The sequence below is a fragment of the Populus euphratica genome, unplaced genomic scaffold (genome assembly GCF_000495115.2).
Source record: "Populus euphratica unplaced genomic scaffold, PopEup_1.0 scaffold6.1, whole genome shotgun sequence".
NCBI lineage: Eukaryota > Viridiplantae > Streptophyta > Magnoliopsida > Malpighiales > Salicaceae > Populus > Populus euphratica.
In genome coordinates, this window is record NW_011499849.1 from 3,714,696 (window position 1) to 3,738,462 (window position 23,767).

A 23,767-nucleotide genomic window follows, 5' to 3' on the forward strand; every position below is an offset into this window, starting at 1 on the left:
TGCATATAAACTTTGTGAATTGTAATTAAATTTTTTAAATTGTAAAAATACAATAAAAATATTTACATATATAATTTTTTTATAAAAATAAAAATACATAACCTATAATATAATGCAAGTCTTATAACTTGGTTATATATGCTAAACCAGCCACAAACAAAACTATTTACCTAATCTCTATGCTTTTCTCTTCTAGTAATGGTTGATATTAGATTTTTATTTTTATTTTACTTAATTATTCATTGAGCAGAAACTTTAAATATATCAAAGATTCAAAATTATAGGTATTCATTATTCAAGTAGTGTTTATTTTATACATACACACACGCTAATGAATGTAAATATCCTAACGCTAATGTATATATCTCCTATGCAAAAAGGCCCACCTCCTCTTCCTCCTCCACATCGTCAGGACAAACAATAATTGAATCATTTCCACAAGTAGCTAGGGAGGCACAGAGAGCCTTTCTTTTTTCAAGGGCAGATCCAAATGCCCAAGTGATACGCACGCCAGAAATGACAAATATAACCATGCATGGTTGCGTGTCATGTGGCCACTGGCACAGGGGAAAACTGTACTATTTAATTAATGCTCAATATATCATCAGAATGATTGAAAAGCCTCGGGAATTTTCCTGCAGGGTATCTTGTCCAGATGGCAAGCGCGTGCTTCTTCCGTTCCATTCAAAATTTCTTTTCCATATTAGTCAACAGTTTTTGTTTTAGAAGGATTCTTACAGAAACATCAGTAACAGTTCATTTTGTTACAGTGTTGTCTGATAATTCAAGTTTAAAGCACGGTTGGGTTTTTTTATATGGTATTACAAACTTAGATAATTATGAATTTTAATTATATCATTCTCATTAATAATAATAAATGTATACAAGTTATAATTTAAAAAAAATTTAAAAAAGCATGATAATAATTTAATATAAAATAATTTTTAAAATATAATTTATATTTTTTTAATATATATTTTTTTATTTTTATCGAATAAAATAAAAATGATAAGATTTAAACTCATAACCATTTAAGTGATAATACTACTATATCAAATAATCATTTCAATCAAATAATCACTTCAACCAAATAATTTAAGATATTAAATAAAATATAAATATATATTTTATATTCTTTTATTATATTCTTTTACATCTAGAATGGTGTGCAATTTCATGATGCATGTTACATGAGTTTATTCCAATGTGTACATGTTATGGCATACATTTTTCTTTAAAAAATATTAGTTAGCTTGGATATCAGCTTGGTGCTGCAGGGATTAAGACTTTTTAAAACATGAAAAAAACATCTAGGTTTAAGAGAATATTTTTACTATTGTTATTAGATTTGAAAATACAAATGTTTTTAGTTTTTTTAATTAAATTAAATTTTCTTAATAACATTTCTCTTGTTTATCTTAACGAATACAAGCTGGAATGATTGTTTTTATTAAAATTAAAAATATATTTTATGATTGTTACATCAAAGTAACAAAAAAACATCAAAGTAATATGTCCATGTTTTATGTGTGATTGAAAATGAAAAATAAAATAAAATAAATGTGATTAAATCATGTTCAAAATCTATTTTAAAATTTAAAAAATAAATAAATAGAATTTCATCAACAATTCATTATTAGTATTAATATTTTCATACCATATCTATAATGATTGAAAAAATATTATTAAAAATCAAACAAAAACTTATAATATTATTTAAGAACAATGTCAAAGCTAAAGAGTAAAGAAATATGATAATTGTTTTTGGAGAGCCAAAAAAAAACCAAAGAAAAAAAATAAAAAGGATCAGACCTAACATTTGACCCACAATAATAGGTGAGGCTCATGTATTGTATCTAACTCTCTTTTATAATTATTTTTATTGAATAAATAGACAATATATCATGTACTTTTTTAAAAAAAAATGAAAGACAACATGTCATTTATCATAATTTTTTAAAAATATTTGTTGTCATTAGTGCTCAAACCTATGACCCCAATAGACTCGAGGCACACGTACTTGCCCACACCCTCCTATTACACACACATTATCTTTATTTTATTGTTCATATGAACAATAAAGAACCATTAAAAATCTTAGATTTTTTAGAGTGTTAGTATAATACTAGATTCAATGTCTGCGCTCTACTACGAGTCAAATCAAAATCCAATTATTGCATAAAAAGAGATGCATAAGAGTTGTTATTATATTTTTTTGCATGTGATGAAATATTTAAAATGAGGATAAAAGACTCAACTAGTGTATTAGATCAAATTAATCGACCACCATATGTATTAATAAATACAAAGTGAAGTTATTGTGGCTTGTTCAACGTAGCAAGTCAAGAGCTGTGAAACCCCAGAAAATTATAGTTTAGATATGCAGGTGACCTAGTGAAAACTCTATAAAACCCTAACAAAAAACTTCACTATGATGAAATGAATAATGAGAAATAAAATAGAAATGGTGGTAAATTGTAAACCCTCGATCAAATTTTATAGTACTAATAAAATTATTGATAATTCAGAACCAAAAATGAGATGGGCTAGTTAATATATATATATATCTGAAAAATTTTAATGCATCACAAAAAAAAAAATGTAGAAATCAGGGTTGTTATAAAAATAAACTGCTCGCCTCATTCAAATAGCAATTTGGTTAAAAAAATACACACTACAATCTTTTGAACCTCTACTTAACTTGAGCTTAAATGTGAAATAAAAAACCATTACAAGATTAAATTGTAAAAAAAAAAAAGAGTTCAGTGAGTAAAACAAAAGGATGGCAATGCATTGAACTAACATGGTTTAACATATAAAATTTATGATCTGCATAGTGAAAACGACCATAATAAGTTAACCTGGTTAAACAATTTTACTTTTCTTTTCATTCTCTTTTTTTTTTTCCTGGCTGAGCCTTGATTAAATCTTAATTAATCTCAAGTTACAATATAGAACTAAACTCAAGAATGGTAAAAAAATTAGAGATGAAACCTAAGAAATAAATAAATACTAAATAATAAAACTTAAAAAATATAAGCATAAAAAAAAAATTCTTGGATGAGCCTTTTAAACCTGGGATTAAACTTACCTTCATAGATCAAACTACTCAGGCGGTTTGCCTTACTTGTCGAGGCTATCAAGCTACATGTGTATGTTAATAAGAATTTTTAAATAAGAATAGAGCTTTTATAATAATTTATATGTAGAATTGTTTTAAGAATTTGTTCATGGATATTTATTAAGAATAAAATATTTATTTTGTTATTCCAAATTTTTATTTGATTTTCTCAAATTAATTATTTTATATTTTTTTTTTAAAGTCACTAAAAACTTATTGTGTCATGATTTTTTTTTATTGAAACTTGTTTTTCAGATCATGGTAAAATTTTATTTTAAAAAACATACTTTTAATAAAAAAAGACATGTTTTTATATAAATGCATGAATAATCAAGGAAATGGAGTTTTTATTATATAGATACTTTTTTTTCTTAATTCAAATCATTATAATTTCTAGACTATTTATTTAATTATATTTAATTTTTATTCATGACAACATATGGTTAATTAAAAAGATATATTTAAAAAAGATATATGAATAAAAAAGGAAATCTCATCTAAAAATAAACACTTTCCCTCATGGATTTAAATTGTTGCCTTTTCTGAATATCTATTTTAATTACTGAATAATTAAATAAAATTTGATCTCAAAATCTATCTTGTGGCATTGTGTTTTTTTTTCTCTTCTAAATAATAAAAGAAATAAAAGAAAATCATAACAAACAAGTAAAGTTTTGGATTCATGGTCCTTTAAGTTTTAAAATAGGTTATATTTGCCCTTTTTAATTCAATTTTGGTCACATGAGATCCTATATTTTCGATTATTTAATTACAAAATAACATTTTTAGAGTCTTGAAAGTGAATCTGTTCAAGAATGCACTAGTGTATATGTAAATATCTTTCTAAGAAATGATCAAGAAGATATTTAATTTCAAGGTAATTAAATAAAGGTATTTAACTAAAAAAACAAAGTAGAATATTGATAAATTATGAGGGACTGAATTGTAATGTGTCATTGTTGATTTGGTTAGCTAGCTATAAGATATTCTTCCAAGAGGCTGGTTGATCTCGTTACAAATCAAAATCAAATATTATTTTTATAGTTTGTGTGTTTAACTTTAACACCCGTGAAAAATCATTTGAATCATCCAACAATCCTAATGTTTGCTCATGTTTGCTACAAGAAGGAAAATGAGACATCTGGAATATTTAGGAATATGATAGTGTTTATGTTTTAAAATATTTTTTTATTTGAAAATATATTAATATAATTTTTTTAATTTTAAAAAAATTATTTTTGATATTAACACATCAAAATAATAATCTGAAAATACTACCAATAATACTAATTTAAAACAAAAAAAATTAATTTTTTTAAAATATAAAAACAAGGTACACAGTGCATAATTTTGTCGCCAAAAGGCAGCCGTCTTGTAACTACGACGCTACAGAAAAATATCAGCCTGTCTGCCCTTGGGCTTGCTATAGACTTGGTCTAGGATCATTTCGTCTGCCCTTTGTGGATTGAAGTATGAGAATGGACTTAAAGTTTACCCATCAAATAACCAAAACGCAACTTTCGAGCAGAAATATATTTTGGACCCAACACAGTACTGTTTTTTGTGAGAATATGAAGTTGCGTTTGATTAGAATCTCATTATAAAAAGATGAAAATGTATTTGATTTGATTGAAGAGAGAAAAAACAGAAATGTAAAATAAATTTGTTTCTAAAACAATTTTACAATACATTTCTATCTTCTTAAAATAAAAGGTATAGAAACAGATGTTTCCTTTAATTTCACTGCACCTCACAAGCTTGTCTCTCTCGCAAAGGCACATGCAACCATGTATGGACATTTAATTCCATTGCTATTTAGCATAAACCAGTTTCAAAAAGAAACCACAAAATTTATGCACTAATTAATCTGCAGTACCATTCTCTCTTCTGACCCTCTCTCTTCTGACCCACTGACTGACAGGTCTTCTTGAATTTCGTACTCCCTGCCTCCTGCCTGAGTTCCTGGATTCTCTAGGACGAGGTCTATTTAAAGAACCAACCAAATTTGTTTCCGTGGAGGGTCTGGCTTCTGTTCCTTGATGCTCAGCGGTTTCTTTGTTCACTGTCTGTGCAGCTGATGTAGCTCGTTGCGGAAGATATATACCAGGCACAACCACTATATCTCTTTTTGGTTCAATTAGGCCGCTGTTTTCCTGCTGTAATTTCAATATGGCCTCAAATTTCTGTCGTCTGAAGTTCTCTGAATCGGAATGAAGGAGCTTCTCCTCGTATTTGATCTCTGCTTCAGAATCCTGAGATCAATGTGAATCAGCAATTAACATGAATCAGAATCCAACATTCAAACAATAGTTGAGGGTCTAACTAGGCTGAAAATACATGTGATTTCTATTATTATTAACAAGTAATACTTGCACTGTTTATTACTGAGTACTGACCTAGATGCCCTTCATACACATACTACTGTTCGGTTAATTATTTGCACTAAGTTCCCTTACAAGGCTGATATTTCAACTCCATAGGAATTGAGCAAACTGTGATTTGGAATAGAATTTTTTCAAATGGAGGCAACTATTATCAATGCAAAGCATCGGTAAATACACTTCAAATCAATATCAATGATTTAGAGGGCATACCAATTGAGAAGCTTGAGTTCCAACCAGGTCAAGCACATGTTCAAAATCCTTGACATGGAAAACCTTTCTACAAACTGGACAGTCCCCCATTCTTCCTTCCAGTACTCCATGCACATCTGATAACCCTATATTGTTCCGAGAAAATTAACAGTGCGATAGAAAATAAAAAAAAAAAACCCTTCCAAGACATACCATTCTGATTTCCCATCTCTCTGATTTGCACTACAGTTGTGGAAGATGAGGTGCTAGTGTTGCTTTCTTTCTCCTTTTGGATCCAATTCCACCACCTTACAATGCATTCACTGTCATAATTTGAAGACATAAGAAAGGATAACTGAGGGAATTTTTAGCTATCAAAATCAAAATGAAAACTAAACCCTAGTATCATCCAGAAGAAAGAAATCAAAACTCTACCAGTGAAAACAATGGAAACAAGACATCAACTTCATAAATGGCAAGGCTTCATCCTGTTCATCTTCTGGGACAAAGGGGTACATACACAGTGGACAATCACCATCCGGGTGATTCATAACAGTGAGCTTCTCCACCGCTTCCTACAAATGTAGGATCAATGAGTACTATATATGGCAATAAAAAGAACTACAAATACACAAATTCACTTCTATGGCTAAACATATTTTAGATTGGGCAATTTGCAGCATTCCTGCCAAGGAGTTCGAAATCTAGTAGATAGACACTCACTATTTTTCTTAGTGCAACATCAAGTAAAACACATACTCAGTAAAATAGCATTCGGAAAATGTGTTTTCACCCTAGTAAATGTGCATATATATTCTTCCCAAATGCATTATGTTATAATACAAGATCTTTCATTACCTCGGTGATTCTACACCAAGCACCTATCTTAGCACTCACAGACAATTCAAAGGTACGCTCATATCCTGAAAGTAACAGGGACTTTGAATCTGTGATATTAACTCCTCTACTGAAATGCCATCCCTAGAGAGTATACAAACCCCAGCAAACTAAACAGAAAGAATAAGATGCGTTAAAGCATTATCTTAATGCCAATTGGCACAAGCCGCATATTACAGCACATGCATCTACTTCACAAAGCAGCCAATAACTTGAAGAAGACTCCCACAAATTTATGACAACTAGAAAAAAGAAAATCAATTTAAGGCAAGGATTGTCAATAGTTTATCATTTGAGGCAACTAATATGGTTTCCTCAATTCATTAACACAATATGAAATTACAATACCAAGGCAGAAAAAATTCTTGTTAAATGAAAAATGCAGCAATTACCTCACATAGTGCTACAAGCATCGGACAAGAGGACAGTTCACATGCTTTCTCTTGTATGCCAGTTATCAATTGCTTTTGCCTTTCTCCATCAAGACCCTTGGATTCTATGAGATCAATCCATGGTGGTTTGCTTGGGTACTACCACGGAAAGTAGACAAAAGTCAGTACAAAACAAATAAAATTGCACCTATTAAGTGGGAAATGTATCAATTGACAACTTGTTGACGTCATAAAATACCTGAGGACCTGCCTGTATCCCAATTACTGCTTCCACGAACTTCAGAAGAAAAACAAAAAGAAAACAATGAAGTCGCCTAGAACAGTCATATATGTGTCAAAAGAAATACAAAACAGTCATCACCCATCGATCCCAGTAAATAAAGTTACAAGCAGTGGGGAAAAAACGATGCATTTCCTTGAATGCATTGATAGGTAACAAAAGATGAAACTTTTTTCCAATAGAATTCACACTGGGACAGCTGGATGCATCAGAATCCTTATGCTGGTTTTAATCTCATGAAGTTTGGTATCGTTAAAAACAAGCGCAACGTTCCATTCCATTTATAGAATCAATACCTCGTTTATATCTTTACTAAAAAATAATCTACGAAAATTAGGGTTTGATCCGAAAAATACAATAAGTATTAGGCACATCGCAATCTTTATATTCTAAATGGGTTTGCACAAAAGAATCAGCACCGTCAACTTTTATTAAATATTCCCCACAATTTCAGAAAATTTTTACACCATTTCTCGATAAGGTAGAGAGAAATTTAAGCAACAATAAACATATTTAATTCCCGCACGCTTTTTTCACGAATTTTGTGCTTTGAAACGAAAAATAATCAAACCTCAGAAGCAAAAGAAGAGGAGAGAGAGAGTGGGGGACCTGTTGGGAGGAGATATCGGCGGTTCTGGGCTTGATGTGGAGGCGAAGATGAGGAGGGAAAGACTCAAGAATCACACAATCGTCGCCATACACGGCTAGCACCGCTTCTACTTCTATTAAAACTTCTTCTCCGGCCATTCCTTTTTCTTTAACAGCTGGCTATGCTAAGCTTCCTTATTGTTCCGATAATGTTTAAGTGGTGTCCGGTGATGGAGGAGGAGCATCAATTTAATTCCTCTTTCCTTTTCTTTCTTTTTTTTTCCCTGGACACGAGCATGCGTGAATGTTGCTTTTGTTGTAGGCCTGAGTGTAAGCCCAAATCGTTAAAAAAACAAGTAGAGCCCGACTCAAAAGGCCCATTCAGTCTATACAGTTCCTTATTTGAGTATAATACCGGTTGGTTTTAAAAATATATATTTTTTATTTTTAAAAAGGATATTTTTTATATCAATATAATTTAAAAATATATAAAAAATTAAATTATTATTTTAAAAAATAATGTTTTAAACACGTGTCCAAAGCGGGACTAACACCGTACTTGGAACAGACAAGAAAATAAGAGCAAAAATCATTTTATTGACATAGTTAGTATACTTGGTATGCCAACGATGCGGGTACATAAATGTTTTTAAATATAACATAGGTTTTCATTTATTAGAAAATTTTGTATAACTATTATTGAATTTGAAAATAAAATTATTTTTATTTTTTAATATAAAATTAGATTTTTCTATCAATTTATTTCTTATTTATCTTAGTCAACATAATATTCTTAACCGGAAGCACTCTTTATAATATATATAAAAGCATGTTTTAAAAATAAATATCAAAATAATATGTTCTTGAAATATTTAAAAATTATAAATATGATGAAATCATGTTACATATATAGATTTAAATATTTTAATAATAAATAACCAATTTTAATTGAATTTAAAAATAAAAATAAAGAGCAAGTGAATACAATTTTTTTTTTGGTAAGAAAACAAAAACCCCACTAAAAAACAAGGGCTTTGGTAAAAAAACAAAAACCCCACTAAAAAACAAGGGCTGGCCCACTCACACTTTAAAGTCTAGGCATGTGTGGGCTTGAGATCAGATTCGCATGCCCGACCATGTTTTAATTTTTTATTAAAAATGTTGACCGTATCTTTCTTTTTTTAAAAAACAAAAGTGTCATTTATCACAATTTAAAAAATAAGTGCTTCCCTCGATACCAGAACCCATGACCTCATGCTTGTTAGAGAAGAAATCAGGTCGATAACCAAAAATAAAAAAAATTAATATTTTAATATTTTTATTTATTTTATATATTCTCAGTAAAAGCCAAATAAAATGTTAAAATATTTTTTCTTTCTCATAAATGTTATTTTTATATATCTCTTTAAAAAATTAAGACTAATAAAGTGGGACCACTAAAAAATAAATCAATTAAATATAACCATATTAAAAAAAAAATAACATCAAATATATTAAAAAATAATAAAACACTTGTTTTTCTACTTCAATATAAATAATTCTTCAAATGGTTTTTTTAATTGAAATAAATATAGTTAAAAAAACTATATATATATATTATTTAAAATATTATTTTATCAATTTAATTTTTTAAAATTATATTTTTTATTGAAGATGCTCTTACACGTGATAACTGTAAACCTCTAATTAAAAAATAATAATTAAAATTGACTCAACAACAAACTAGATTAATTAGGAAAAAATAAATATAACAATGACAAGTATTCAGAGATTTCAAGGAATAAAACTTCTAGATACAATTTATTTTAAAAGTTTGACGAGATTGGAAAATCAGTTAAACGAAAAACACTCAAATTGAAAGGAAGGGCATTGTAATAATTTGTGGTACATTGACTAGAATAAACGCACACTTGGCTTCCTTGCGAAAAAGTGCAGCCAGTCAATGAGAAAAAAAAAATGAGGGAGAAGGTTTCTTAAATTTTCTTCAAAATCTCTTCAAAAACCTCATTTAAACAATTGAATTAAAGGATCAAAAAGGGTTGGAAGGATATATAAGCTAGGAAATTGAATAAAATCTCGGGTAATTGTAGAGTTTCTTTAAAAATCTCATTTAAACACTTGAATTAAAGGATAAAAAAGGGCTAGAAGAAGATCTAAGCTATGAAATTGAAGAAATTCCAGGGTAGTTGTAGCTTGAGAGGGGTAATTTTAAAAAAGTTGCTTTTCTTTCCATCTTCTTCCCAAGTTTCTGTGTTTAAGAGGTGAGGAAACCTATGAAATTGAAGGAGAAACTCAAGGGAACTCATGGTTCCTTTTATACAATTTTCAGCCAAGGAGGGATTGGAAAAAAAATAACAAAATTGATTTAATCTTGAATAAGGTTATGTTAAGCTTGCGTAAGTGGGCTTAAATGAAATGATTTAGTGGTGTAGAAATTGAAGGAAACACATGGTTTTTTTAATGCATGGTTCGGCCAAATTGGCCATAAAGAGAGGCGAGGATAATTTATGCAAATGGTGCATGTAATCATCATGAAATTGTGTTCTTGAATTTAACTGCGTCAAGTTAATATTGAATTACAAGGAAAGAATAAAATTTGGAGATATATAAATATACACACATAGAGAAAATAATTGAAAGGTATTACTTTGAGATTAAATATGGGTTCAAAGATTATGAGAAATAATGATGATAAAATTATTTTATGTTGACTATAAATATTACCGTAAATAAATTACATTCAAAAGCAAGAGTTGGAATATCACGCGTTGAAGGCAGGTGTCTAACATCTATTCAAGGTAGGTATCTAACATCTATCCAAGTTAATCAATGCACAAGTAGAATTATTTAAGTGGTGTTGAAAAATAAATAATTTGGTGGATAAAGAAAAGAAAAAAAATGAGAATCCAATTAGTCATTCCAAGTATAGTAAACTAGTGATATTAGTATTTTTGGAGTGTGAGTGGTTATTTTTGATATAAAAAACTAATGATATTAATAAATATAATTTGTATTGATATTTACTTGAATCTAATTACTTGCTCCTGATATGAAAGATTAATCATACCAGTATGAATTATTGGTATTGACCTTGGACTTGATTAATCTTTCCTAATACGGAAGATTAATTATACTAATGATATTTATTATTATTAACATCAACATGAAAGAAATCCATGGATATAAACTTGATTTTGATTAGTTATTCTTGAAATATAAGGAAGAATAGTGATTTCAATATGATTACATTGATATTAGCATGTATTTGAAACTTGATTAGCTATCTAATGGACTAAAAGCTAATGATATCAATCAGATTGGTATCGACATACTCTTAATTAATAATTTTAAAAAATAAAAAAAAATTAGAATAAAAAAAATAAAAAAAAGTGAAACTTGAATTGAAGAAATTGGGGTTAGGTTTGAATTGAAGAAGAAAGGGAAGAAATGAAAGGAATAGAGAATTGTTAGGTTTTAATTCTTTTAAAAACTCCCAACAAAAATTTCTTTATTAATTTCATCAACAATTTGACATGTTAGAAATGCTAGTGAGCTTTTTTAAATTTCTTATTCCATCAACGCTTTGTTTGAAATTACTAACAAAAATTTTATGTTGCAATTTTCATCGATAAACAACAATGAAATATTTTCCTTCAATAATTTCATTATTTTTGTTCTTTTTAATGTCTAGTAGTGTATTGTATAATTTAAAGTTGATTTGTCTTTATATTTGAATTAAAATCAAATACATTGAATTAATATTTTGAGTTATACATACACACAATCTTGAAATGGAATATCAAAATTGATACCAGAATGATATGAAAATCCAACAAAAAAGATCACTCACATAAAAAAGGTGTTTTTCACTCACCACTTTAATGTTTCAAACTGAAAAATTAAAAATACATACAACTTGAACTTGTCACTCTAAAAATAAATATGAGATCATGACTTTGGAGATACAAAGTCAAAGAAATAAGTTCATCTCCACTCATAAATGAGATATAAAATTTGATAAATATCAATTAATTAAGTTAAAAGATTTCAATCCAATTTTTTTTTAAAAGATCCCATTACATGGTTTGAATTATAATTATATATTCAAAACATTCCTCTAAATCCAGGAAACATCAAATTAACATAAATCAGACCTAGTAATTGAATTTAGCATAATTGATAAATAACAATAACCCATTTTTAATTCTAGAAAGTACTAAAACTAACATGATTCATTGTAGAAAACTTCAATGCATGCATTGACTAGATAATCTAAAATTATAACATTCTAAATTTAAAATTCATGTAAGATGGACTCATTTTCCCATGCATTAAAGAGAAGAGAATTCAGGATTAAAGTTGACCACGAGTAAATAATGAATAATCTAAATTTATTTATTTATTTATAATGTTAATATAAATTCAAGTAACCCGGCTATATTTGAACAAGTAAAGGAACATATTCCAAAATTAAAATTTATCATTTCAATTGAGAAAAATAAAATGCAAACTGTAATGGAATTAACATAATATATATTATTAGGAAGATTAACTCTATTACTATTTATCCAAAAAAACTCACCAGAATAAATGCTATATAGATGATAGGCAAGTGATATAATAGCATTTCATAATTGCTATAATTATATGACCCGAGCAACATAATTATATAACCCGAGCAACATTTTTCTTAATCTTACAGTGATAATTGTGATATATATATTTACCAACATTTAATGTAAAAATATTTATTTTAACTGTCACTGAATTCTAACAATGTCATTTAAGATTAACAAATGTCTTCGGATCTAATGTCCTAAAGTTCTATCTTAAGTATTAATAAAACTGATATAATTACCTTTAAAGTTAAATATGCAAATGCTGCTAAACATGAGCCTGCGATAATACTGATAAAGTGATCAATAATTGCTATCAAAATCCCATGTCGTAGTATTTGTACTTTTGAGTTTCGGTATTTGTTTTTTTTTTCCTTAAAGTTGATAGAGAATTTCCCACCAAAACAAAAAGGCGTTATCAAACAAATAATAATTTTCAACATGAACGTGCATGATGGGCCCCATCATGCATACAATACTCCTTGGAGCCACACAATTTGGAATTTAATTTAATTTTCTCCAGGCGTTGTCCTCTCGATTTTCTGCCCCGAGTCTTTTAGTCTTCGTCACTCATTGATAAATTAATGAACGATACCTCGGAGCCACAGATATGTAAATTCTCCATTAACCTTCAAGTCCTCTTTCACATCTTATTGCTGCGCCTGCACATCATGCATGAAAGACTCGAAGATCTGTGAGCATACAAAATATTGCAGCTTTGTGTTGTGTATCAGTACTTGTTTCTCGCCGGCCTTTCTTGGATTTAAACTCTGGTTCCCTTGGTTTCTTGTTCTTAAATGTAGAAGGCAAGAAAAAAGTGCAGCAGATCAGAGAATGGCGCTAGAGTTTGCTGCAGGAAATGAATGTTTCCGCCGATGCAGCAGGATTTGCAGCCAGGTATAGCAGCTCAATTATAATAATCGTGTGTTAAAATCTTCAAAGATAAAGTTGAGAAAGCTTGTTTTCTTCGTTTAACTTTCTTAATTTAAATCTAAAAAAATATTTTCTAAATTTATTAGATAAATACATTTAAAACATATGGGCCCAATCATCATCAAATGAGAAACCTAAATTCAACTTTTTTTTTATTATAATTTTTTTTGTTTTTGTATTTAAAAAATATTTTTAAAAAATTTATTTTTTTAATTTTTTAAAATCAAAAATAATTTTTTAAAAATAAAAATAATATTTTAATATATTTTTAAATAAAAAATAACTACAATCTCAAAGATACTTTTCGAGTATCCAAATCTCTAAATTACCCCCTGAGTTGAAATGAACAGTGTAAGATATCATGTCGTGATATTTCGCTCGAATTCCCGTGATGTCTTCCCGTTGCTAATTCCATAAAGTGAAGGAATTATATAAATATAGCCACGTCTCTCTCATTCGATCAAATAAATAAAGGTATACCAATCAACACCACAGTCCTTTCTACTCGGCTTCTGTTCTGACATGGCAGCCGATTCAGAGAAGGATGCTTCCGAAGGGCATGGAGGTATGTCTTACCCCTTAATCTATGATCAGTATGTTTTTAGTTCCGACAAAAAAGGCACATATTTCTGTACATCTTTATCATTTCTAATCCCAATCTAATTATCTATCATAGGAATACCTGAATTGACCATAAATAATCGTATCAGAAGAAACTAACACTGAGAATTTATAACTTCGGTTTCAATCTCATCGTTTTCTTCCCTCACTAGAAGCCATTAACTAATTAATTCTAATATTAGAAGCATCCAACTTCTAGCAGACACACACACACACACACACACACACAAAAGGTATATACTCAAGATTTTATTGTATTATGAACTATTTGAGCATTTAATTCATTAGTACGAGGTGATTAATTAATCATTACAGGACTATTTGCCATTATTTTTCTTTTGGGAACCATGTATACAAGTTAATGGAAAATACAGTGGATTGCGCTTGGCTTTTTTACTTCTATAAATGCAGCTGGAAGAGCCACGTTTCCTTTACAGATTGGTGTGGCATATATATAGATCATGGATATTGGGGGTTTAATAATCAAAATATTCACAGGCTCCTAGAAGCTTTTAAGACCATTATATTCAAATTAGATTTGGTCAGTGAGATTAATAGAATGACTGGAGTTACCATTATGATACTTCAATCGTACAAGAACACGAGGTGAATAATCTATGGGAACAAAAGACGTAGAAAGAGTGCATGTAGGAGAGGAAGAGTGTGTGGAGCAGGGGAGGAGGATGTCATGTAGTTCCGTAATCTTGTGCGACCTCTTCTGCCATCTTTTGTGTGGACAACTTGGGGTATTTTCACTCCTGCCCCTATGACCACATGGTTTGCTATTAAAGATTGAAGGAGAAAAATCATCTTTTCATGCATATAACCCCTAAAAGGAGTTGTTGAATGCAGGGCCGCACGAGATAGGGTGGGCCGCGGTGTTCTTATCATTGATGGTAACTATTGACGAAACAGGTAGGCAAGCAATGTAGGTGCCGCTTTATCAATTTATGAGTTTGTAATCGTAGGAGGTCAGGCGCCGCCGATGGAGAATTACGTGTAACAACAGTGGATAATGTGCGATGCCGTTCTAACCTTTTAGAGTTCATAATATTGCATTGTAATGTGTTTCAGAGCTGAATTCATTTGGATCGACCCTAAGAACATAGCGGACAGCCTAGTGAACTAGGTCCTATCTTAGAAACTGAAAGCTTGCTAGTCCGGACTACAAATTCGGCACGACGGGCAAATTTTCTGTCCATTTAACGGACAGCCTTTAAAAAAAAATAAAAATGGTATCAGCACTGTCTACATACACACATAACGCCCCCTTTTTCTTAAGCAGCTTATGCAAACACTTTTACACGTTTCCTTGAAACTATAGGTGCTCGGAACACAGGCGAGAAAGATCATAAACCTGCAAGTTCTAGGAAATTAACTGAAGCTGAGAGAAAAAGGAAACAAGAATGCCAGAGGGATTCTAATGCTAGAAAGAAGGTACGTAGTGTGCAGATAGTATCTACCCTTACTCTTTAATTTGTGTTCCTTTTCTCTTAGTTAACTCATCTATCCTCTTTATTTCTGTACATACACTGTGGTTCAGGAAAGGATTCAAAACACAGAGATAGAGGTGGAAAATCTCAGAAAACAGTGTGCCTACTACAAAGGGCAGGTAGATGCCTACAACAAAGGCCTTCAGGAGGAAATTGGAAAAGTTGTCAACAGCGTTGAAAAAGTTATTAACTGCGCTGAAAAAGTTGAACAAGTTGGAAACAGAGTTGAAAAACAAACTGCTCAAATTGACAACCTTTGCGAGCTATTTATCGAAGGGGTGCATTTTCCTTCCTCGTACCTCTTTTTTTTCGCCTTCAGAAAATTAAAAACTACATTTGTCTTCTATATTCTCATCAAAAGGAAAGATTTTGATACACACACGTACACTATTGTTGATTTGGTGAGCATGTTATAGTGTATTAAAGGTTATAACTCTTGGCAATTTACTTCTCTGTTACTTCTCCTCCAAAAGAGCCAGTTAGATAAATTCTTATTCTTTATTTTCACACCATAACTTCACTCTTATAGAATCTTATCCCTTTTACTTCTATCAATATTATAAATCACAATCAACGTAATAATATCCCATACACGAATTTTGTGGCAGAAACACTCTGCAGGTAGAAGGGGAAGCACGTCTTCCAGCACAGAGGTGCTAGAAGGGGCTCCTAACCCAATGGCATCGGCCATGAGGTGGAATCGCTCGCTAATATCAGGCTCATTTAAACCATGTCAATCACTCCCTGATGAGTGCTACCAGCTGGTATCTATCTATTCATTTTATTTACGTGCTCCCTCTTTCAAATTTTGTGCACTAATTTATTACTCAATGTGTTATTTTGATTTGGTTTAAGGCCTTCAACAGTCTCATGGAGCGTTACAGTGCCTCTGAAACACATCACGCACAGGAGAAAGTTGCCACAGAAGCACGCCATGCTCAGGAGATGGCTGCCATAAAAGCACAACATGCTCAGGAGATGGCTGCAGTCAGGACAGAGTACGGCCTAGACGTGGTAACCCCTCCCCCCCGTTTTACTTGAAAGGATCGCATTAACTATGTAGCTCTTTTTGTACAGTAACTGCAAAATCAACGAATCTCTTTCAACCTCACGCACAGTAGAGAGACTTCTATTAGTTCGCGCACGCACTTACATAGACTAGCTTTTATATAGAATTTAAGTGAGATATTTAGTATTGTCTACTACTAATCTCAATAAAATATAAATGCTAACTTCATGGTACTTTTTCCCCTTTTAAACCTGGTTTATCAAGCATCGTAACATTTTATCCTTTCAAAATCTCTTGCTTTTGCACAGAACGAGTTTAATGTTCAACATTTTTCCCTTTAAACTTGTTTGTCAAGCATCATAACACCGAGCTTATTTTGCAAATAACAGAACTCTTTTGCATGTACTGCTACTTATTCTCTTGTTCCTAACATGTACTAGCTCTATTTTTTTTTCACATGCTCTCTTATAAAATGAAAAAAAGTATCAATATGCTTTGATCATTTGTGATGAACTAGATTTTTTGTTGGTGCAATTTCGGGCTTGTTATCAACATAAAATTCTTGTTGCTTCCTTTTGCTCCTGTTATAATTCCTCTAGTAGTTCTCTCATCCACATTACATGACATTCACAAGAAGTTGTCATATTGTACTCTGCTTCATATGTTGATATTGCTTTCTTGGAAGACCAAGTAAAAATAGCTTTTCTTAAATAGAACACAGTTCATATCTTCTAGATTTCGAGAACTTTCACAATAACTAGTGGTCTTGAAATCTTGTGATGATTAATAGAATAAACCATAACTTGGGGATCCTTTGACAAAACAAATAATCTTTTTAGATGTCTTCAAATGTGAATTCCTTGGATGTTTTGTGTACCTGATGACCAAACCAAATTCAAATAAAATATCAAGCATAATGCATGTTAAATATCGTAGATACCCTACAATGCTTTTATAATATCTTGGGTTTACCGGTGCTCCTTCTCCTTCTTTTGTTAGCTTGATTCCATATTCAACTCCTGTATTTATAAGTTGACAATCTTTCATGGAAAATTTCTTGAAGATTTTTTCAGCATACTTAGCTTGTGAATTAAAAATTCCATTATTACATTGTTTCACTTCAATTTCCAGGAAATAGGGTATAAGATCTAAGTCTGCCAATTCAAACTACTTAAACATACCTATTTAAACTCTTCAATATCATGATGTAATAATCATTTGTAAAAATGAAATCATCCACGTATAAACAAGTAAACATCACACTGCCTCGTCAGTTTTTCTTCACATTGAGCATGCTCACATAGACATTTAACAAAATCATTTTGTATAAGATAGTTATCAATTTTAGAATTTCATCCTCTTAGTGCTTGTTCAAGTCTGTAAAAAGCTTTCTTCAGCTTATGTTAAGGAAATAATCAAGGTAAATATTTTTAATTATTTTGTAATTGATAAAAAAATCAAGGAATTAAACAACTCAAAGTAATCAAGAAAAGAAAATTTAGAACAAAAAAGAAAGATATTTTTTTAATAATTTAATTGTATGTTTTACATTCAACTCATGTAAAGTATATATAAGCATACAACAAGACATATAAAAAAATAGAATAAAGCAAAATATACAAAATACTTGATCATTTCATTTGATTAGATGATAAAAATGATTAATTGCCTTGATTTCTTCCTTTTATATATTAGGAAATAATAAAGAATATTTATCTTGATTGTTTCCTTAACACCCCCTTCAAACATGTAATAATTTTTATTTTCATGAGTTTGACATATATTAATATATATATCAATACCATTTGTATTGCTATTGTAGCCTCATATTCTTATTAAAATGATCACTATCAATAAATAATCTTAATTGATCACCAATTGGGATGAGTTTATCATGTGTTTGTAACCATAAAAACATCACGGGAAATAATAGTGCATTGTAAATCAAATTCCAAGTCAAACTTTTATGTTTTCTATTTGGATATAACAATATTAAATAAAAAATAAAAATTCTAAATAGAAAAGAAATGCCACAAAAAGCACAATAATGGTTTTTATAACAATAGTGGTGAGAGTTTAATGTCAAAAAAAGTATCAATATGCTTTGATCATTTGTGATGAACTAGATTTTTTGTTGGTGCAATTTCGGGCTTGTTATCAACATAAAATTCTTGTTGCTTCCTTTTGCTCCTGTTATAATTCCTCTAGTAGTTCTCTCATCCACATTACATGACATTCACAAGAAGTTGTCATATTGTACTCTGCTTCATATGTTGATATTGCTTTCTTGGAAGACCAAGTAAAAATAGCTTTTCTTAAATAGAACACAGTTCATATCTTCTAGATTTCGAGAACTTTCACAATAACTAGTGGTCTTGAAATCTTGTGATGATTAATAGAATAAACCATAACTTGGGGATCCTTTGACAAAACAAATAATCTTTTTAGATGTCTTTAAATGTGAATTCCTTGGATGTTTTGTGTACCTGATGACCAAACCAAATTCAAATAAAATATCAAGCATAATGCATGTTAAATATCGTAGATACCCTACAATGCTTTTATAATATCTTGGGTTTACCGGTGCTCCTTCTCCTTCTTTTGTTAGCTTGATTCCATATTCAACTCCTGTATTTATAAGTTGACAATCTTTCATGGAAAATTTCTTGAAGATTTTTTCAGCATACTTAGCTTGTGAATTAAAAATTCCATTATTACATTGTTTCACTTCAATTTCCAGGAAATAGGGTATAAGATCTAAGTCTGCCAATTCAAACTACTTAAACATACCTATTTAAACTCTTCAATATCATGATGTAATAATCATTTGTAAAAATTAAATCATCCATATATAAACAAGTAAACATCACACTGCCTTGTGAGTTTTTCTTCACATTGAGCATGCTCACATAGACATTTAACAAAATCATTTTGTGTAAGATAGTTATCAATTTTAGAATTTCATGCTCTTAGTGCTTGTTCAAGTCTGTAAAAAGCTTTCTTCAGCTTATGTTAAGGAAATAATCAAGGTAAATATTTTTAATTATTTTGTAATTGATAAAAAAATCAAGGAATTAAACAACTCAAAGTAATCAAGAAAAGAAAATTTAGAACAAAAAAGAAAGATATTTTTTTAATAATTTAATTGTATGTTTTACATTCAACTCATGTAAAGTATATATAAGCATACAACAAGACATATAAAAAAATAGAATAAAGCAAAATATACAAAATACTTGATCATGTCATTTGATTAGATGATAAAAATGATTAATTGCCTTGATTTCTTCCTTTTATATATTAGGAAATAATAAAGAATATTTATCTTGATTGTTTCCTTAACACCCCCTTCAAACATGTAATAATTTTTATTTTCATGAGTTTGACATATATTAATATATATATCAATACCATTTGTATTGCTATTGTAGCCTCATATTCTTATTAAAATGATCACTATCAATAAATAATCTTAATTGATCACCAATTGGGATGAGTTTATCATGTGTTTGTAACCATAAAAACATCACGGGAAATAATAGTGCATTGTAAATCAAATTCCAAGTCAAACTTTTATGTTTTCTATTTGGATATAACAATATTAAATAAAAAATAAAAATTCTAAATAGAAAAGAAATGCCACAAAAAGCACAATAATGGTTTTTATAACAATAGTGGTGAGAGTTTAATGTCATCATCATTTGTACTTCTCCATTTTTCTTTTGTTTTTTTGGTTTTAAAGATCCATTTAAGTCTTTATAATCAAATTAGGAAGTGATGTAGCTTTCATGAACTATTTTTTGTTAATAACACTCATTTTCTTATTCATTGTCTTATTATGTTTACCTTCATGAGAAATTTCTTCAAGTGTAATAAGATCATCATTTATAAAGAAAATCATGTTAGTATTATCAAGATTAATTCTTTGTATCTCATGTATGCCTTTTGAAACTGGACTTAAAGATCCAATTGGACTATCAGCTAGAAGAGGTGAAGATGATATAACTTGGAATTCTTATGTTCTTGTGTTTTTTCTAAAGTCAGATGTGTGGTTGGTTTTTATTATTCTAGTCTCACACTTGTTCTTCCTTAAATTGTATATCTCTTGACATTACAATATTTTTAGTTATTGTATTATATAATTTATAGTTCCATGAATTATAATTAGACTCTAATAACATATGTTTCGGACTTTTATCTTCAAGTTTGATTCTCTTTTTTTCTTGAATTTTGGCATAAGCTACATTATCAAGAATCTTTATATGATCAATTTTTAAAAGCTTTAGAGTTCATGCTTCTTCTTGTGTGATCTTTTGAAGATTTTTTTGGTAGAAAACTTGTTTAACAAGTAAACAATACAAATTATTACATCTTTCTAAAATTCTTTATGACACTCTCTCTCTTTTAACATGCATCGAATCAATTAATAATGATTGTATTTTTTATTTTATACACTTCATTCTATTGAATTGTTTGAGGCATGATTAATTAATGTACTATGTCATTTTTTTTACAATATTCATCATGCTTATATGTTGTGCACTCCACACCCTTATCTATTCTTAGGCATTTCGATTTACATTCATTTTATTTTTTTATTTGATTTTTGAACTCCTTAAATCTAATCCTTAATTATATCATTTTTTTAATACATAAACTCATGTTTTGCTGTCATAATTATCTCTAAAAGCAATAAAATATTTGTTTGTAGTAATTAAAGTAGATTTGATAGAAATACATACGTCTAAGTGAACCAAATCAAAAGGTTAATTAGGCTGCTCTTAAACTCCTATATAGAAAAAGTTTTTTATATTGCTTTCCTATAATACTTATTTTACACACTCTGTTTATATGATCTAACTTTGACATTCTAGTAACCTTTTTGTTCTTTTCTAATATCATCGAGGCTTCATGATTTAAGTATCTATATTAAAGATGTTAAAAAACTAAAATATCATTGATTTCTTTCTTAAAACACTTTGATTGTAAAGTGTTTAGATTTAGTGAGAATATTATATTCTTTGATATTTTTATAGAAGCAATCATCATTTTTTATTCATAAAATATGTTAAGGTTTCATCTTTTATTTCTACGACAAATCCCTTCTTAAGAAACTATCTCAGACTCAAAATATTATTCTTCATATAAATCTTTGCTCACCACTTCTTAGTTTAATAAGAACTATATCTCTACCTTTAACATGTCTCTAAAAAAAATCACTAAAAATTATGTTATTAGTGTATTCTTCATCAAGTTTAAAGAACAATTTCTTTATTCTATGCAGGTGATTATAAGCTCTTGTATCTAGATATCAGATTCTAAAATTATTGGAATCAATTTTTTCACATAGGAACAATAAGGTTGGCTCTTCAAAATCAAGATCCTTTTTGTAAAGAGATTTGCCTCTTTGAAATGATCCCTAATTGGACTCAACATTACTTTTTATAATCAACCTTATTTGTAAAGCTTGTTTTTATGATGATTTCCTTTCCCCTTTCCATTTTTTTTTTAATTTTTTTATCATAGGCTTACAGAGATCTGATAAGTTCTTTCATTATAAGTTTCTTCAAATCTTTTGATTTTTCTATTTCTACCACAATATGATCGAGTTTTAAGTTCAAAAATCTTAAAATTTTCTCCATTACACGAATTAACATCATTGATGGTTTATGCATTTCTTCTCATCTAATATACTAAAAAGATTACTCTTGTAAAATAATATGAAATTATCTTAATATTATTTTTGTTTAGTTTCTCAAAATCTCCTCCCAGGGCTTGTAGTTGTAACCTCTTTGTTTTTTCAACACCACTACAAGTCTTGTTTAAAATTGTCCTCGTCTCCTTAGAAGTTTTTGTGGAAGCCATCATTTAATAAATTGTGAATATGGATTTATTATTTTTCTTCCTAGATTCACTTAGAACCTGTTTTTCTGCATTAGTACTCAAGGCTACCTCATCTCTTGCTAACTCTGGTTCATTATCCTTCTTCCACTAAAACCCATAATTCCTAAGACTTCAAAGGAGCCCTGCATTCTAGGCATCATAAATCATAGTTTTGTTTTGAGGCCAGGAATTTGTAATTGAATTTGAGTGCTATTGTTTGTGGAGGCCATTGCTACACTCAAACTCTGATACCAGTTCTGTTGGAAGCAGAAACAGCACAGAAATTGCAAGATCAATGAATCCCTTGCACTCACTCACACTTACACAGTAGAGAGACTTTCAAAATCTTTATTTTATTTTTGTTATTAGTGCTCACGCACACTTGTAAGAAAACTAGACACTAGCTTTTATATAGAATTTAAGGGAGACAAGCAGTATATTGTCTCATACTAATCTCAATAAAACATAAATACTATCCTTGACTGAATTATTATAGTTGAGTCTACACTAACTTCACGATGCTACTAACTTGATGATACTTGGTTAATTTTTCACGAAACAAGTTTAAGATTCAAACATGTTTTTCTATCTAAACTCTAATAATCTGAAATTGTCTATAGGAGAACGAGATATTGCAGGCGCCTGCAGGAGCCTCACCAGGCATCGATTATGGTGATCAGTTCGTGAATTATAGCCTGTTTACAGGTGCTCCGTAATATTTCTTGTTTGTGTTAATTTCTCCATGTTGATACTGGAAGATCTGCGATACTTTTATGTGTGCTTAAACTGAAGTTTTTGGACCTAAAATGTCTCACGTGTCATTGTAATACTCTCGATGATAATGTTGCTGATTAGACAACATGAAAACTTTTGTCTATAAGGGGATTGACCCGGATGTGCCGGGGGCTCGGCCCGGTCCCAGTTTTTTTCCTGCTTTTCTGTTTTCTGGACTGGATCCAGCTCAGCTCGTATAACTGGTCTGAATTAAACTGACCCGGCTGGACAGCAGGCACGCGTGAACTAATTCACTCGTGCACTGCACCATGCGACCTTCGCGCTGTGCTGAGAATTAGAACTGCAAAGCGGGGCGAGAGAAAGAACAGCGTTCCTGGAGCTTTTGCTTTAAGGTGATGGTGATGGTGATGGAGAAGTGGTTAGCCAATGTTGCTTTTCTTCCCCTCAGAACTGGTTAGCCAATGTTGCTTTTCTTCCCCTCTGCTTCTGTTTTTCCTTCCCTTCTTTTCTAATTTCTGGTCTTTTTTTAATTTTTTTGCTTTATTTTATTCTTCATATGTTTGTGTTTTCTCTGTCTCTCTCTGTTCTTCCCTCTTTATGTTTTTCTTTCTGCCAGTTTTCGTTTT

The 23,767-nt window shown here is 30.0% G+C and overlaps 2 protein-coding genes across 4 annotated transcripts; one reads left to right on the top strand and one right to left on the bottom strand.

The window, feature by feature from the left end:
* Positions 1–4,835: 4,835 nt before the first annotated feature.
* Positions 4,836–8,147, bottom strand: LOC105120726 (E3 ubiquitin-protein ligase RNF25). Its single transcript, XM_011019057.1, has 7 exons — positions 7,873–8,147; positions 7,222–7,260; positions 6,984–7,121; positions 6,130–6,269; positions 5,908–6,017; positions 5,716–5,840; positions 4,836–5,373 (listed from the first exon to the last, which is right to left on the bottom strand). The coding sequence occupies exons 1-7, from the start codon at positions 8,008–8,010 to the stop codon at positions 4,984–4,986; spliced, it is 1,080 nt and encodes a 359-aa protein (XP_011017359.1). The 5' UTR covers positions 8,011–8,147; the 3' UTR covers positions 4,836–4,983.
* Positions 8,148–13,010: 4,863 nt separating this feature from the next.
* On the top strand, positions 13,011–23,283 carry LOC105120727 (uncharacterized). 3 transcript variants are annotated; one of them, XM_011019059.1, is made up of 9 exons: positions 13,011–13,161; positions 13,271–13,364; positions 13,875–13,965; positions 15,346–15,458; positions 15,565–15,688; positions 15,719–15,792; positions 16,123–16,278; positions 16,370–16,528; positions 23,027–23,283. In XM_011019059.1, exons 1-9 carry the CDS (start codon positions 13,052–13,054, stop codon positions 23,120–23,122), a joined length of 1,017 nt encoding a protein of 338 aa, XP_011017361.1. In that variant the 5' UTR covers positions 13,011–13,051; the 3' UTR covers positions 23,123–23,283. The 3 variants fall into 3 exon arrangements, with proteins under 3 accessions (XP_011017361.1, XP_011017360.1, XP_011017363.1); XM_011019058.1 differs by having other exon boundaries at positions 15,565–15,792; XM_011019061.1 differs by having other exon boundaries at positions 15,565–15,792; positions 16,123–16,194.
* The last annotated feature ends 484 nt before the right edge of the window (positions 23,284–23,767 follow it).

What these genes read in the sequence shown, in the direction of transcription:
- LOC105120726 (XM_011019057.1), bottom strand. Translation starts at nt 8,010, where the DNA reads ATGGCCGGAGAAGAAGTTTTAATAGAAGTAGAAGCGGTGCTAGCCGTG. An exon ending in TGTTTCCATTGTTTTCACTG is followed by an intron (nt 6,018 to 6,129) that starts GTAGAGTTTTGA and finishes AAATTATGACAG; the next exon opens with TGAATGCATTGTAAGGTGGT. An exon ending in AGAGATGGGAAATCAGAATG is followed by an intron (nt 5,841 to 5,907) that starts GTATGTCTTGGA and finishes GGAACAATATAG; the next exon opens with GGTTATCAGATGTGCATGGA.
- LOC105120727 (XM_011019058.1), top strand. Translation starts at nt 13,052, where the DNA reads ATGAACGATACCTCGGAGCCACAGATATGTAAATTCTCCATTAACCTT. An exon ending in TGCTTCCGAAGGGCATGGAG is followed by an intron (nt 13,966 to 15,345) that starts GTATGTCTTACC and finishes TTGAAACTATAG; the next exon opens with GTGCTCGGAACACAGGCGAG. An exon ending in ATTCTAATGCTAGAAAGAAG is followed by an intron (nt 15,459 to 15,564) that starts GTACGTAGTGTG and finishes ACTGTGGTTCAG; the next exon opens with GAAAGGATTCAAAACACAGA.